General features: G+C 40.3%; 1 protein-coding gene across 10 annotated transcripts in view; it reads right to left on the bottom strand.

Annotated features, from left to right (window-relative positions):
• LOC110511504 (huntingtin) overlaps positions 1-18,864 on the bottom strand; it is a 131,155-nt gene that overhangs the window by 111,349 nt on the left and 942 nt on the right. For all 10 annotated transcript variants that reach the window (XM_036934117.1, XM_036934125.1, XM_036934126.1 and 7 more), the window contains exons 2-6: positions 16,143-16,226; positions 4,071-4,191; positions 3,207-3,266; positions 2,535-2,614; positions 819-957 (exon numbers count right to left, since the gene is read on the bottom strand). In XM_036934117.1, coding sequence (XP_036790012.1) covers positions 819-957; positions 2,535-2,614; positions 3,207-3,266; positions 4,071-4,191; positions 16,143-16,226 — 484 coding nt within the window. The remainder of the gene's footprint in view (positions 1-818; positions 958-2,534; positions 2,615-3,206; positions 3,267-4,070; positions 4,192-16,142; positions 16,227-18,864) is intronic.

Below are 18,864 nucleotides of genomic sequence, written 5' to 3'. Positions count from 1 at the left end.
GGCCACAAACGACTTCAGCAACACCTGAACATGTCAGATCAGACCATTATAAACTGGGTGTGTCGAGCCCTGGATGCTGATTGGCTGACAGCCACGGAATATTAGACCGTATACCACGGGGTATGACAAAAACAGAATTTTTACTGCGATAATTACGTTGGTAACCAGGTTATTATAGCAATAAGACACCTCAGGGGGTTTGTGGTATATGGCCAATATACCACGGTTAACGGATGTATCCAGGCACTCCGTGTTGCGTCGTGCGTAAGAACAGCCCTTAGCCGTGGTATATTGGTCATATACCCCACCCCCTCTGGCCTTACAGCTTCGTTCTACAACAGACACAGACAAGAGGACATCAATACTTCCATTATTCTCTGTTACTCAAGGCTTTTAATTCAACATTTTAACAGAGGTTGTTCTGGGGGTCTTTGAGGAGTGTGAGTGAGTGAGTGAGTGAGTGAGTGAGTGTGAGAGTGAGAGTGAGTGTAAGTGTGAGAGTGAGTGTGAGAGTGAGTGTGAGAGTGAGAGTGAGTGTGAGAGTGAGAGTGAGAGTGAGTGTGAGTTTGAGTGAGTGTGAGCGTGAGTGTGAGTGTGAGTGTGGGTGTGAGTGTGAGAGTGAGAGTGAGTGAGAGTGTGTGAGAGTGTGAGAGTGAGAGTGAGTGAGTGAGTGAGTGTGAGTGTGTCAGTGAATGTGAGTGAGTGTGAGTGTGAGTGAGTGAGTGAGTGAGTGAGTGAGTGAGTGAGTGAGTGAGTGAGTGTGAGTGTGTGAGTGAATGTGAGTGAGTGTGTGAGTGTGAGTGTGTGTGTGTGTGTACCTTGACCTCTCCGTCATTAGCGAAGTGTCCCAGAACAGTCATGATCTTAGGCACGGCAGCCGACAGGGTCTCCTGGACAGTCTCCTCCTGTCTCTTCGTGATCCTGGTCAGACAGGGGAGGAGGTTCACCAGGTACGGTCTGGAGGAGGGAGAGAAGAGGTCAGAGACCAAGCCAGTCCTCAGGAGACCGGGTACATAACAACAGATCCTGAGCCAGGAGAATTACCTCACAGGACCCAACACCTCATAGTATTACCCACCAGGACCCAACACCTCATAGTATTACCCCACAGGACCCAACACCTCATAGTATTACCCCACAGGACCCAACACCTCATAGTATTACCCCACAGGACCCAACACCTCATAGTATTACCCCACAGGACCCAACACCTCATAGTATTACCCCACAGGACCCAACACCTCATAGTATTACCCCACAGGACCCAACACCTCATAGTATTACCTCACAGGACCCAACACCTCATAGTATTACCCACCAGGACCCAACACCTCATAGTATTACCCCACAGGACCCAACACCTCATAGTATTACCCCACAGGACCAACACCTCATAGTATTACCCCACAGGACCCAACACCTCATAGTATTACCCCACAGGACCAACACCTCATAGTATTACCTCACAAGACCCAACACCTCATAGTAGTACCCCACAGGACCAACACCTCATAGTATTACCCCACAGGACCCAACACCTCATAGTATTACCTCACAAGACCCAACACCTCATAGTAGTACCCCACAGGACCCAACACCTCATAGTATTACCCCACCTCATAGTATTACCCCCCCTCATAGTATTACCCCACAGGACCAACACCTCATAGTATTACCCCACAGGACCCAACACCTCATAGTATTACCTCACAAGACCCAACACCTCATAGTATTACCCCACCTCATAGTATTACCCCACCTCATAGTATTACCCCACAGGACCCAACACCTCATAGTATTACCCCACCTCATAGTATTACCCCACAGGACCAACACCTCATAGTATTACCCCACCTCATAGTATTACCCCACAGGACCAACACCTCATAGTATTACCCCACAGGACCCAACACCTCATAGTATTACCCCACAGGACCCAACACCTCATAATATTACCCCACAGGACCCAACACCTCATAATATTACCCCACCTCATAGTATTACCCCACCTCATAGTATTACCCCACCTCATAGTATTACCCCACAGGACCCAACACCTCATAGTATTACCCCACCTCATAGTATTACCCCACCTCAGAGTATTACCCCACCTCAGAGTATTACCCCACCTCATAGTATTACCCCACAGGACCCAACACCTCATAGTATTACCCCACAGGACCCAACACCTCATAGTATTACCCCACCTCATAGTATTACCCCACAAGACCCAACACCTCATAGTATTACCCCACCTCATAGTATTACCCCACCTCATAGTATTACCCCACAGGACCCAACACCTCATAGTATTACCCCACCTCATAGTATTACCCCACAGGACAAAAATGCTGTTTAGACCAGAGTGTATAAATCCAGTCTAAATGCTGTTTAGACCAGAGTGTATAAATCCATACTTCACATTCTATAAATACATTTAAAGTATGACGTGCAGAATGCACTTGGTCTCTGCGCTTACTCAGGTGTGTGTGTGTGTGTGTGTGTGTGTGTGTGTGTGTGTGTGTGTCTCCTACCTGCATTTCTGTGGTCTGACGAGGTGTGCTAGCTCAGCGAACCTCCAAAGAGCAGCCCTCAGGCTCCGAGAGGCACCATTCTAACAGATAGATATACACACACACACACCTTCATCGTCATCATCGTCATCAACATGTCCATCATCATCATCATCAACATTACCATCCTGATATTTTCCCTCGTCATCGTAACCAAAACCACCACAGTCAATCACAATTAACATTTGTCATAATATTCGTCTTACTCTTCATCATCATCATCATCAGTTACCACATCAATCCACTGAGGATCAGTGAACAGGACTCCATAACAACAGAGGACTCCATAACAACAGAGGACTCCATAACAACAGAGGACTCCATAACAACAGAGGACTCCATAACAACAGAGGACTCCATAACAACAGAGGACTCCATAACAACAGAGGACTCCATAACAACAGAGGACTCCATAACAACAGAGGACTCCATAACAACAGGACTCCATAACAACAGGACTCCATAACAACTCGACTCCATAACAACTCGACTCCATAACAACTCGACTCCATAACAACTCGACTCCATAACAACTCGACTCCATAACAACTCGACTCCACAACAACAGGACTCCATAACAACTCGACTCCATAACAACTCGACTCCATAACAACAACAACTTTATCTACAAACCTTTTTAATTTCTTTGTAGAGCTCCAGCTGAAGTCTGGGCAGGTTGGAGTCCATCAGCGCCTGACAGAGAGAGACAGAGAGACATAAAAACTACAACCTGACACGTTTACAACACAATACGAGGCAGGTTGGAGTCCATCAGCGCCTGACAGAGAGAGACAGAGAGACGTAAAAACTACAACCTGACACGTTTACAACACAAAACGAGGCAGGTTGGAGTCCATCAGCGCCTGATAGAGAGAGACAGAGAGACATAAAAACTACAACCTGACAGAACTAGATAGAGAACTAGAGAGAGAACTAGAGAGAGAACTAGAGAGAGAACTAGAGAGAGAACTAGATAGAGAGAACGAGAGAGAACTAGATAGAGAGAAAGAACTAGATAGAGAGAACGAGAGAGAACTAGATAGAGAGAACGAGAGAGAACTAGATAGAGAGAACGAGAGAGAACTAGATAGAGAGAAAGAGAGAAAGAACTAGATAGAGAGAAAGAGAGAAATAACTAGATAGAGAGAAAGAGAGAGAACTAGATAGATAGAAAGAGAGAAATAACTAGATAGAGAGAAAGAGAGAGAACTAGATAGAGAGAGAACTAGATAGAGAGAACTAGATAGAGAGAAAGAACTAGATAGAGAAAGAGAGAGAACTAGATAGAGAGAAAGAGAGAAAGAACTAGATAGAGAGAAAGAGAGAGAACTAGATAGAGAGAGAACTAGATAGAGAGAAAGAGAGATAACTAGATAGAGAGAACAAGAGAGAACTAGATAGAGAGAACGAGAGAGAACGAGAGCGAGAACTAGTTGGAGAGAAAGAGAGCCATAACATATAGGTCTGAGGAGAGCAGAAAATGGGGTCCTCACTCACTTTGATGATTTTGTTCAGGCACTCGTCTGCCACCATCCTGACGTCCGACTCTCTGTCGTCGCTGCACAGCAAGAACATCTCCATGGCGATACCCAGAAGCTTCTGGAACTCCGGAGACGTTCTAGTCCCACAGCCATAGAGACAAGAGAGGAACTGTCATTAAACACACACCTCATTCTGATACCTGACCCACACACCTCATTCTGATACCCCCCCTCACACACCTCCTTCTAATACCCCCCCCACACACACCTCATTCTGATACCCCCCCCCACACACCTCACTCTGATACACCCCCCCCCCACACACCTCACTCTGATACCCCCCCTCACACACCTCACTCTGATACCCCCCCCCACACACCTCACTCTGATACCCCCCCTCACACACCTCCTTCTAATACCCCCCCCACACACACACCTCATTCTGATACCCCCCCCCCCCACACACCTCACTCTGATACACCCCCCCCACCCAACTCGTTCTGATAAACACCCCCCCCCCCCCCCCCCCACACACACCTCATTCTGATACTCCCCCCCACACACCTCCTTCTAATACCCCCCCACACACCTCATTCTGATAACCCCCCCCCCCCCCCCCACACACACCTCATTCTGATACCGTCCCCACACACCTCATTCTGATACCCCCCCTCACCCACCTCGTTCAGACCCCCCCTCACACACCTCGTTCTGATACCCCCCCTCACCCACCTCGTTCTGATACCCCCCCTCACCCACCTCGTTCTGATACCCCCTCACCCACCTCATTCTGATACACCCCCCCCCCTCCACACACACCTCATTCTGATACCCCCTCTCCACACACACCTCATTCTGATACCCCCCTCCACACACACCTCATTCTGATACCCCCCCTCCACTCACACCTCATTCTGATACCCCCCCTCCACACACACCTCATTCTGATACCCCCCCCCCTCCACACACACCTCATTCTGATACCCCCCCTCCACACACACCTCAGTCTGATACCCCCCCTCCCCACACACCTCATTCTGATACCCCCCCTCCACACACACCTCATTCTGATATCCCCCCTCCACACACACCTCATTCTGATACCCCCCCTCCACACACACCTCATTCTGATATCCCCCCTCCACACACACCTCATTCTGATACCCCCCCTCCACACACACCTCATTCTGATACCCCCCCCTCCACACACACCTCATTCTGATACCCCCCCTCCACACACACCTCATTCTGATACCCCCCCCTCCACACACACCTCATTCTGATACCCCCCTCCACACACACCTCATTCTGATACCCCCCCTCACACACCTCATTCTGATAACCTCCCCTCCACACACACCTCATTCTGATACCCCCCTCCCATTCTGATATCCCCCCTCCACACAAAACTCGTTCTAACCCCCCCCCCCCCCCACACACACCCTTTGATGTGTAATGTCTCTAGTTCATGACCTCTGAACTAATCTAACGTAGCAGGCGTAAGAGGAACGCCTAAGCCCGAGATCCCACATCCAGGTTTCCAAGAGGAACAAGAAAGCTAGGTTGAAAAGAAGCCGTATCCCTGACAACCAGAAGAGCCGGATGATGACGAATCTGCTGAAAGGTGCTTCTGGACTGAGATGGAAATCACTGACGATACTGGTCTACAGCCAATATGATATATGTGGTTTCAGAAACAGAGCCAACAGAACTATACTGGTCTACAGCCAATATGATATATGTGGTTTCAGAAACAGAACCATACTGGTCTACAAGTCTACAGCCAATATGATATGTGGTTTCAGAAACAGAGCCAACAGAACTATACTGGTCTACAGCCAATATGATATATGTGGTTTCAGAAACAGAGCCAACAGAACTATACTGGTCTACAGCCAATATGATATATGTGGTTTCAGAAACAGAACCATACTGGTCTACAAGTCTACAGCCAATATGATATGTGGTTTCAGAAACAGAGCCAACAGAACTATACTGGTCTACAGCCAATATGATATATGGTTTCAGAAACAGAGCCAACAGAACTATACTGGTCTACAGCCAATATGATATATGTGGTTTCAGAAACAGAACCAACAGAACTATACTGGTCTACAGCCAATATGATATATGGTTTCAGAAACAGAGCCAACAGAACTATACTGGTCTACAGCCAATATGATATATGTGGTTTCAGAAACAGAACCAACAGAACTATACTGGTCTACAGCCAATATGATATATGGTTTCAGAAACAGAGCCAACAGAACTATACTGGTCTACAGCCAATATGATATATGTGGTTTCAGAAACAGAACTATACTGGTCTACAGCCAATATGATATATGGTTTCAGAAACAGAACTATACTGGTCTACAGCCAATATGGTATGTGTACAGGGATGAGCACCTCTCAGTACCGTACAGGGATGAGCACCTCTCAGTACCGTACAGGGATGAGCACCTCTCAGTGCCGTACAGGGATGAGCACCTCTCAGTGCCGTACAGGGATGAGCACCTCTCAGTGCCGTACAGGGATGAGCACCTCTCAGTGCCGTACAGGGATGAGCACCTCTCAGTGCCGTACAGGGATGAGCACCTCTCAGTGCCGTACAGGGATGAGCACCTCTCAGTGCCGTACAGGGATGAGCACCTCTCAGTGCCGTACAGGGTTGATCACCTCTCAGTACCGTACAGGGATGAGCACCTCTCAGTACCGTACAGGGATGAGCACCTCTCAGTACCGTACAGGGATGAGCACCTCTCAGTACCGCACAGGGATGAGCACCTCTCAGTACCGCACAGGGATGAGCACCTCTCAGTACCGCACAGGGATGAGCACCTCTCAGTACCGTACAGGGATGAGCAACTCTCAGTACCGTACAGGGATGAGCACCTCTCAGTACCGTACAGGGATGAGCACCTCTCAGTACCGTACAGGGATGAGCACCTCTCAGTACCGTACAGGGATGAGCACCTCTCAGTACCGTACAGGGATGAGCACCTCTCAGTACCGTACAGGGATGAGCACCTCTCAGTACCGTACAGGGATGAGCACCTCTCAGTGCCGTACAGGGATGAGCACCTCTCAGTGCCGTACAGGGATGAGCACCTCTCAGTGCCGTACAGGGATGAGCACCTCTCAGTGCCGTACAGGGATGAGCACCTCTCAGTGCCGTACAGGGATGAGCACCTCTCAGTGCCGTACAGGGATGAGCACCTCTCAGTGCCGTACAGGGATGAGCACCTCTCAGTACCGTACAGGGATGAGCACCTCTCAGTACCGTACAGGGATGAGCACCTCTCAGTACCGTACAGGGATGAGCACCTCTCAGTACCGTACAGGGATGAGCACCTCTCAGTACCGTACAGGGATGAGCACCTCTCAGTACCGTACAGGGATGAGCACCTCTCAGTACCGTACAGGGATGAGCACCTCTCAGTACCGTACAGGGATGAGCACCTCTCAGTACCGTACAGGGATGAGCACCTCTCAGTACCGTACAGGGATGAGCACCTCTCAGTACCGTACAGGGATGAGCACCTCTCAGTACCGTACAGGGATGAGCACCTCTCAGTACCGTACAGGGATGAGCACCTCTCAGTACCGTACAGGGATGAGCATCTCTCAGTACCGTACAGGGATGAGCATCTCTCAGTACCGTACAGGGATGAGCAGCTCTTTAAAAAGCCTCTATATACAGTGAGTATTTCATCCCCTGCTGATTTTGTACGTTTTCCCACTGACAAAGAAATGATCCGTCTAGAATTTTAATGGAAGGTTTATTTGAACAGTGAGAGACAGAATAACAACAACAAAAATCCAGAAAAACGCATGTCAAAAATGTTATAAATTGATTGGATGATGTATCCTAAACCCTGATCAACATATAACCATAAATATACTGTATCCCTGATCAACATATAACCATAAATATACTGTATCCTAAACCCTGATCAACATATAACCATAAATATACTGTATCCTAAACCCTGATCAACATATAACCATAAATATACTGTATCCCTGATCAACATATAACCATAAATATACTGTATCCCTGATCAACATATAACCATAAATATACTGTATCCCTGATCAACATGTAACCATAAATATACTGTATCCTAAACCCTGATCAACATGTAACCATAAATATACTGTATCCTAAACCCTGATCAACATGTAACCATAAATATACTGTATCCTAAACCCTGATCAACATATAACCATAAATATACTGTATCCTAAACCCTGATCAACATGTAACCATAAATATACTGTATCCCTGATCAACATATAACCATAATTATACTGTATCCTAAACCCTGATCAACATATAACCATAAATATACTGTATCCCTGATCAACATATAACCATAAATATACTGTATCCTAAACCCTGATCAACATGTAACCATAAATATACTGTATCCTAAACCCTGATCAACATGTAACCATAAATATACTGTATCCTAAACCCTGATCAACATATAACCAGAAATATACTGTATCCTAAACCCTGATCAACATATAACCATAAATATACTGTATCCTAAACCCTGATCAACATATACCCATAAATATACTGTATCCTAAACCCTGATCAACATATAACCATAAATATACTGTATCCTAAACCCTGATCAACATGTAACCATAAATATACTGTATCCTAAACCCTGATCAACATGTAACCATAAATATACTGTATCCCTGATCAACATGTAACCATAAATATACTGTATCCTAAACCCTGATCAACATATAACCATAAATATACTGTATCCTAAACCCTGATCAACATGTAACCATAAATATACTGTATCCTAAACCCTGATCAACATATAACCATAAATATACTGTATCCCTGATCAACATGTAACCATAAATATACTGTATCCCTGATCAACATATAACCATAAATATACTGTATCCCTGATCAACATGTAACCATAAATATACTGTATCCCTGATCAACATGTAACCATAAATATACTGTATCCTAAACCCTGATCAACATATACCCATAAATATACTGTATCCTAAACCCTGATCAACATATAACCATAAATATACTGTATCCTAAACCCTGATCAACATATACCCATAAATATACTGTATCCTAAACCCTGATCAACATATAACCATAAATATACTGTATCCTAAACCCTGATCAACATGTAACCATAAATATACTGTATCCTAAACCCTGATCAACATGTAACCATAAATATACTGTATCCCTGATCAACATGTAACCATAAATATACTGTATCCTAAACCCTGATCAACATATAACCATAAATATACTGTATCCTAAACCCTGATCAACATGTAACCATAAATATACTGTATCCTAAACCCTGATCAACATATAACCATAAATATACTGTATCCCTGATCAACATGTAACCATAAATATACTGTATCCCTGATCAACATGTAACCATAAATATACTGTATCCTAAACCCTGATCAGCATATAACCATAAATATTCTGTATCCCTGATCAACATGTAACCATAAATATACTGTATCCCTGATCAACATGTAACCATAAATATACTGTATCCCTGATCAACATGTAACCATAAATATACTGTATCCCTGATCAACATTTAACCATAAATATACTGTATCCTTGATCAACATGTAACCATAAATATACTGTATCCCTGATCAACATACAACCATAAATATACTGTATCCTAAACCCTGATCAACATGTAACCATAAATATAATGTATCCCTGATCAACATGTAACCCTAAATATACTGTATCCCTGATGAACATATAACCATAAATATACTGTATCCTAAACCCTGATCAACATATAACCATATATATACTGTATCCCTGATCAACATTTAACCATAAATATACTGTATCCTTGATCAACATGTAACCATAAATATACTGTATCCCTGATCAACATGTAACCATAAATATACTGTATCCCTGATCAACATGTAACCATAAATATACTGTATCCTAAACCCTGATCAACATATACCCATAAATATACTGTATCCTAAACCCTGATCAACATGTAACCATAAATATAATGTATCCCTGATCAACATGTAACCATAAATATACTGTATCCTAAACCCTGATCAACATATAACCATAAATATACTGTATCCCTGATCAACATGTAACCATAAATATACTGTATCCCTGATCAACATATAACCATAATTATACTGTATCCTAAACCCTGATCAACATGTAACCATAAATATACTGTATCCCTGATCAACATATAACCATAAATATACTGTATCCCTGATCAACATGTAACCATAAATATACTGTATCCTAAACCCTGATCAACATGTAACCATTAATATACTGTATCCTAAACCCTGATCAACATATAACCATAAATATACTGTATCCCTGATCAACATGTAACCATAAATATACTGTATCCTAAACCCTGATCAACATATAACCATAAATATACTGTATCCCTGATCAACATTTAACCATAAATATACTGTATCCTAAACCCTGATCAACATGTAACCATAAATATACTGTATCCCTGATCAACATATAACCATAAATATACTGTATCCCTGATCAACATGTAACCATAAATATACTGTATCCCTGATCAACATGTAACCATAAATATACTGTATCCCTGATCAACATGTAACCATAAATATACTGTATCCCTGATCAACATGTAACCATAAATATACTGTATCCCTGATCAACATATAACCATAAATATACTGTATCCTAAACCCTGATCAACATGTAACCATAAATATACTGTATCCTAAACCCTGATCAACATGTAACCATAAATATACTGTATCCCTGATCAACATATAACCATAAATATACTGTATCCTAAACCCTGATCAACATATAACCATAAATATACTGTATCCTAAACCCTGATCAACATGTAACCATAAATATACTGTATCCCTGATCAACATGTAACCATAAAGATACTGTATCCCTGATCAACATGTAACCATACATATACTGTATCCCTGATCAACATATAACCATAAATATACTGTATCCCTGATCAACATATAACCATAAATATACTGTATCCTAAACCCTGATCAACATATACCCATAAATATACTGTATCCCTGATCAACATATAACCATAAATATACTGTATCCCTGATCAACATATAACCATAAATATACTGTATCCCTGATCAACATATAACCATAAATATACTGTATCCTAAACCCTGATCAACATGTAACCATAAATATACTGTATCCCTGATCAACATGTAACCATAAATATACTGTATCCCTGATCAACATATAACCATAAATATACTGTATCCTAAACCCTGATCAACATGTAACCATAAATATACTGTATCCCTGATCAACATATAACCATAAATATACTGTATCCCTGATCAACATGTAACCATAAATATACTGTATCCCTGATCAACATACAACCATAAATATACTGTATCCCTGATCAACATGTAACCATAAATATACTGTATCCCTGATCAACATGTAACCATAAATATACTGTATCCTAAACCCTGATCAACATGTAACCATAAATATACTGTATCCCTGATCAACATGTAACCATAAATATACTGTATCCCTGATCAACATGTAACCATAAATATACTGTATCCCTGATCAACATATAACCATAAATATACTGTATCCCTGATCAACATATAACCATAAATATACTGTATCCCTGATCAACATATAACCATAAATATACAGTATCCCTGATCAACATATAACCATAAATATACTGTATCCTAAACCCTGATCAACATATAACCATAAATATACTGTATCCCTGATCAACATGTAACCATAAATATACTGTATCCTAAACCCTGATCAACATATAACCATAAATATACAGTAGCCTAAACCCTGATCAACATACAACCATAAATATACTGTATCCTAAACCCTGATCAACATATAACCATAAATATACAGTATCCTAAACCCTGATCAACATGTAACCATAAATATACAGTATCCTAAACCCTGATCAACATATAACCATAAATATACAGTATCCTAAACCCTGATCAACATGTAACCATAAATATACAGTATCCTAAACCCTGATCAACATATAACCATAAATACACTGTATCCCTGATCAACATATAACCATAAATATACTGTATCCTAAACCCTGATCAACATGTAACCATAAATATAGTGTATCCTAAACCCTGATCAACATATAACAATAAATATACTGTATCCCTGATCAACATGTAACCATAAATATACTGTATCCCTGATCAACATGTAACCATAAATATACTGTATCCCTGATCAACATGTAACCATAAATATACTGTATCCTAAACCCTGATCAACATATAACCATAAATATACTGTATCCCTGATCAACATGTAACCATAAATATACTGTATCCCTGATCAACATATAACCATAAATATACTGTATCCCTGATCAACATGTAACCATAAATATACAGTATCCTAAACCCTGATCAACATATAACCATAAATACACTGTATCCCTGATCAACATATAACCATAAATATACTGTATCCTAAACCCTGATCAACATGTAACCATAAATATAGTGTATCCTAAACCCTGATCAACATATAACAATAAATATACTGTATCCCTGATCAACATGTAACCATAAATATACTGTATCCCTGATCAACATGTAACCATAAATATACTGTATCCCTGATCAACATGTAACCATAAATATACTGTATCCTAAACCCTGATCAACATATAACCATAAATATACTGTATCCCTGATCAACATGTAACCATAAATATACTGTATCCCTGATCAACATATAACCATAAATATACTGTATCCCTGATCAACATGTAACCATAAATATACTGTATCCCTGATCAACATATAACCATAAATATACTGTATCCCTGATCAACATATAACCATAAATATACTGTATCCTAAACCCTGATCAACATATAACCATAAATATACTGTATCCCTGATCAACATGTAACCATAAATATACTGTATCCCTGATCAACATATAACCATAAATATACTGTATCCCTGATCAACATGTAACCATAAATATACTGTATCCCTGATCAACATATAACCATAAATATACTGTATCCCTGATCAACATATAACCATAAATATACTGTATCCTAAACCCTGATCAACATATAACCATAAATATACTGTATCCCTGATCAACATGTAACCATAAATATACTGTATCCCTGATCAACATGTAACCATAAATATACTGTATCCCTGATCAACATATAACCATAAATATACTGTATCCCTGATCAACATACAACCATAAATATACTGTATCCTAAACCCTGATCAACATAACCATAAATATACAGTATCCTAAACCCTGATCAACATGTAATCATAAATATACTGTATCCCTGATCAACATGTAACCATAAATATACTGTATCCCTGATCAACATGTAACCATAAATATACTGTATCCCTGATCAACATGTAACCATAAATATACTGTATCCTAAACCCTGATCAACATATAACCATAAATATACTGTATCCCTGATCAACATGTAACCATAAATATACTGTATCCCTGATCAACATATAACCATAAATATACTGTATCCCTGATCAACATGTAACCATAAATATACTGTATCCCTGATCAACATATAACCATAAATATACTGTATCCCTGATCAACATATAACCATAAATATACTGTATCCTAAACCCTGATCAACATATAACCATAAATATACTGTATCCCTGATCAACATGTAACCATAAATATACTGTATCCCTGATCAACATATAACCATAAATATACTGTATCCCTGATCAACATGTAACCATAAATATACTGTATCCCTGATCAACATATAACCATAAATATACTGTATCCCTGATCAACATATAACCATAAATATACTGTATCCTAAACCCTGATCAACATATAACCATAAATATACTGTATCCCTGATCAACATGTAACCATAAATATACTGTATCCCTGATCAACATGTAACCATAAATATACTGTATCCCTGATCAACATATAACCATAAATATACTGTATCCCTGATCAACATACAACCATAAATATACTGTATCCTAAACCCTGATCAACATAACCATAAATATACAGTATCCTAAACCCTGATCAACATGTAATCATAAATATACAGTATCCTAAACCCTGATCAACATATAACCATAAATATACAGTATCCTAAACCCTGATCAACATATAACCATAAATATACAGTATCCTAAACCCTGATCAACATATAACCATAAATATACTGTATCCCTGATCAACATTTAACCATAAATATACTGTATCCCTGATCAACATATAACCATAAATATACTGTATCCTAAACCCTGATCAACATATAACCATAAATATACTGTATCCCTGATCAACATGTAACCATAAATATACTGTATCCTAAACCCTGATCAACATATAACCATAAATATACTGTATCCCTGATCAACATATAACCATAAATATACTGTATCCTAAACCCTGATCAACATATAACCATAAATATACTGTATCCCTGATCAACATGTAACCATAAATATACTGTATCCCTGATCAACATGTAACCATAAATATACTGTATCCCTGATCAACATATAACCATAAATATACTGTATCCCTGATCAACATACAACCATAAATATACTGTATCCTAAACCCTGATCAACATAACCATAAATATACAGTATCCTAAACCCTGATCAACATGTAACCATAAATATACAGTATCCTCAACCCTGATCAACATATAACCATAAATATACAGTATCCTAAACCCTGATCAACATATAACCATAAATATACTGTATCCCTGATCAACATTTAACCATAAATATACTGTATCCTAAACCCTGATCAACATGTAACCATAAATATACTGTATCCTAAACCCTGATCAACATGTAACCATAAATATACTGTATCCTAAACCCTGATCAACATGTAACCATAAATATACTGTATCCCTGATCAACATATAACCATAAATATACTGTATCCCTGATCAACATGTAACCATAAATATACTGTATCCCTGATCAACATGTAACCATAAATATACTGTATCCCTGATCAACATATAACCATAAATATACTGTATCCCTGATCAACATGTAACCATAAATATACTGTATCCCTGATCAACATGTAACCATAAATATACTGTATCCTAAACCCTGATCAACATGTAACCATAAATACTGTATCCTAAACCCTGATCAACATACAACCATAAATATACTGTATCCCTGATCAACATACAACCATAAATATACTGTATCCCTGATCAACATACAACCATAAATATACTGTATCCCTGATCAACATAGCCAGATGACAGTTGTGTTTACAGTGGTTGATTTGGCTACTTTCATTCTGGTAAAACACCCTTTTCAACAAGAGCACATTTGATTTAAAAAAATAACCCTAGCAAATTACATTGGTTGTCGCTCAACTAATAGCCTAATATGGAACCCTATTCCCTATGTAGTGCACTACTTTAGACCAGAGCCCTATTCCCTATATAGTGCACTACTTTAGACCAGAGCCCTATTGCACCCTATTCCCTATATAGTGTACTACTATAGACCAGAACCCTATTCCCTATATAGTGTACTACTATAGACCAGAGCCCTATGGCACCCTATTCCCTATATATAGTGCACTACTTTAGACCAGAGCCCTATGAAGAGTAGTGGGAAAGGGTCCCATTTGGGATGCATATATAATTATCTGTAAACCTCATCTGGCCAGGAATACCAAATCTGATTACCAATAACAGTGGAGCTAATCTGGAACATCCAAGTGTGTGTGTGTGTGTGTGTGTGTGTGTGTGTGTGTGTGTGTGTGTGTGTGTGTGTGTCTGAGTATGTAAGTGTGCCTGTGTGTACATGTAATGTATTCAAATGACTTATAAACAGTAATCTCGGGTCAGTTTTATGAATGAAGTCCCTATGGGTTCATAACGGTACTGGCCGTGGGTAACGCTGATCCCAGATCAGTGGCGGCGGGCGGGCTTACCTCAGAGACTGGGCTATGATGTTCTCACATATGGTCAGGCAGTGGGCCACTCTGTCCTTTTTGGTGGTGGCCAGCTCTTTCTTCCTACAGAGAGAGAGGGAGAGGGGGAGAGAAAGAGCAATCGTGTGTGTGTGTGTGTGTGAGAGAGAAATCAGGTAACAAAGGGTTAATTAAGAGCACATGCAAAAATAAGAAAGACTGGTAGCATTACCTTGCCTAACGAAGTGGAACAACAATGGGGAATGTGTGTGTGTGTGTGTGTGTGTGTGTGTGTGAGATGCCAGTCTATTGCTAAAGGTAAGACTGATTACAAGGTCACTTGTACATGCCTGTACAACCTACATCTAGACTGTTAAATGGTTCATTAAACTGTTAACTAACAGCTAGCCGGACTATCTGCATTAAACTGTTAACTAACAGCTAGCCGGACTATCTGCATTAAACTGTTAACTAACAGCTAGCAGGACTATCTGCATTAGACTGTTAACTAACAGCTAGCCGGACTATCTGCATTAAACTGTTAACTAACAGCTAGCTGGACTATCTGCATTAGACTGTTAACTAACAGCTAGCCGGACTATCTGCATTAGACTGTTAACTAACAGCTAGCCGGACTATCTGCATTAGACTGTTAACTAACAGCTAGCCGGACTATCTGCATTAGACTGTTAACTAACAGCTAGCCGGACTATCTGCATTAAACTGTTAACTAATAGCTAGCCGGACTATCTGCATAAAACTGTTAACTAACAGCTAGCCGGACTATCTGCATTAAACTGTTAACTAACAGCTAGCCGGACTATCTGCATTAAATTGTTAACTAACAGCTAGCAGGACTATCTGCATTAAACTGTTAACTAACAGCTAGCCGGACTATCTGCATTAAACTGTTAACTAACAGCTAGCCGGACTATCTGCATTAAACTGTTAACTAACAGCCGGACTATCTGCATTAAATTGTTAACTAACAGCCGGACTATCTGCATTAAACTGTTAACTAACAGCCGGACTATCTGCATTGACTCATCACATACGCTGCTGCTACTGTTGATGATCTACCCTGTTGCCTGGTCACTTTCTCTCTACCTGTATATGTACAGGGCTTTCAGAAAGAATTCACACCCCTGGACTTTCATCCACCTTTTGTTGTTACAGCCTGAATTTAAAACGGATTCAACTGCGATTTGATTGTGTCACTGTCCTACACACAATAATCTATAATGTCAAAGTGGAATTATGTTTTAAGACTTTTTCTTTTTTTACAAATGAATTCCAATTGAAAGCTGAAATGTCTTGAGTCAATAAGTATTCCCACCCTTCTGTTATGGTGATGCCTAAATCAGTTCAGGAGTAAAAATGTGCTGAACAAGTCACATAATAAGTTGCATGGACTCACTCTGTGTGCAATAATAGTGTTGAACATGATTTTTGAATGACTACCTCGTCTCTGTACCCAACACATACAATTATCTGTAAGGTCCCTCGGTCGAGCAGTGAATTTCAAACACAGTTTCAACTACAAAGACCAGGGAGGTTTTCCAGGGAGGTTTTCCAGTGCTCGGAGGGATATTCAAAAAGAAGGCGCCTATTGGTAGAAAATATCCCTTTGAACATGGTGAAGATATTCATTACCCTTTGGATGGTGTATCAATACACCCAGTCACTACAAAGATACAGTCACTACAGTCAGTCACTACTAACTCAGTTGCCGGAGAGGAAGGAAACCGCTCAGGGATTTCACCATGAGGCCAATGGGGACTGTAAAATAGTTACAGAGTTTAATGGCTGTGACGGGAGAAAACGGAGGATGGATCAACAACATTGTAGTTACGCCGCAATACTAAACTAAGTGACAGAGGGAAAAAGAAGGAAGCTTGTACAGAATAAAAGAATATTCAAAATAATGCATCCTGTTTGCAACAAGGCACTAAAGTAAAACTGCAAAAAAAATGTGGCAAAGCAATTACATTTATGTCCTGAATACAATACATTATGTTTGGGGCAAATCCAACATCATCACTGAGTACCACTCTTCATATTTTCAAGCATGGTGGTGGCTGACTCATGTTATGGGTATGCTTGTCATCGGCAAGGACTAGGTAGTTTCTTTTAGGATAAAAATAAATGGAATAGATCGAAGCACAGGCAAGAATCCTAGAGGAGAACCTGGTTCAGTTTGCTTTCAGCAGGACAATGACCTTGCTTACCAAGAAGACGTTGAATCTTCCTGCGTGGCCTAGTTACAGTTGACCTAAAATCAGCTTCAAAATCTATGTCAAGACTTGAAAATGGCTGTCTAGCAATGATCAACAAACAACTTGACAAAGCGTGAATGCATTTCTTAACAATAATGTGCACATATTGTACAATCCAGGTGTGTAAATCTCTTAGAGACTCACAGCTGTAATGGCTGCCAAAATGTGATTCAAACATCTCAGGAGGTCTTTCATTTATTTTTCACAGAAAAAGTTCAAATTCTCTTCCACTTTGACATTACAATAATTTGTGTGGATTGTTGTCAAAAAAATATAATTGAAAACATTTTCATCCCACTTTGTAACACAACAAAACGTGGAAAAAGTCAAGGGGTGTGAATACTTTCTCGAGGCACTGTATTCCTCCTGTTAGTATTTCTCTCTCTCTGCATTGTTGGGAAGGGCCTGTCAGTAAGCATGTCACTGTTAGTCTACACCTGTTGTTTACCAAGCATGTGACAAACAGA

Source organism: Oncorhynchus mykiss, chromosome 10 (genome assembly GCF_013265735.2).
Source record: "Oncorhynchus mykiss isolate Arlee chromosome 10, USDA_OmykA_1.1, whole genome shotgun sequence".
Lineage (NCBI taxonomy): Eukaryota > Metazoa > Chordata > Actinopteri > Salmoniformes > Salmonidae > Oncorhynchus > Oncorhynchus mykiss.
The sequence above is the reverse complement of the archived record's forward strand: the minus strand, read 5'-3'. Positions and strand labels throughout refer to the sequence as shown.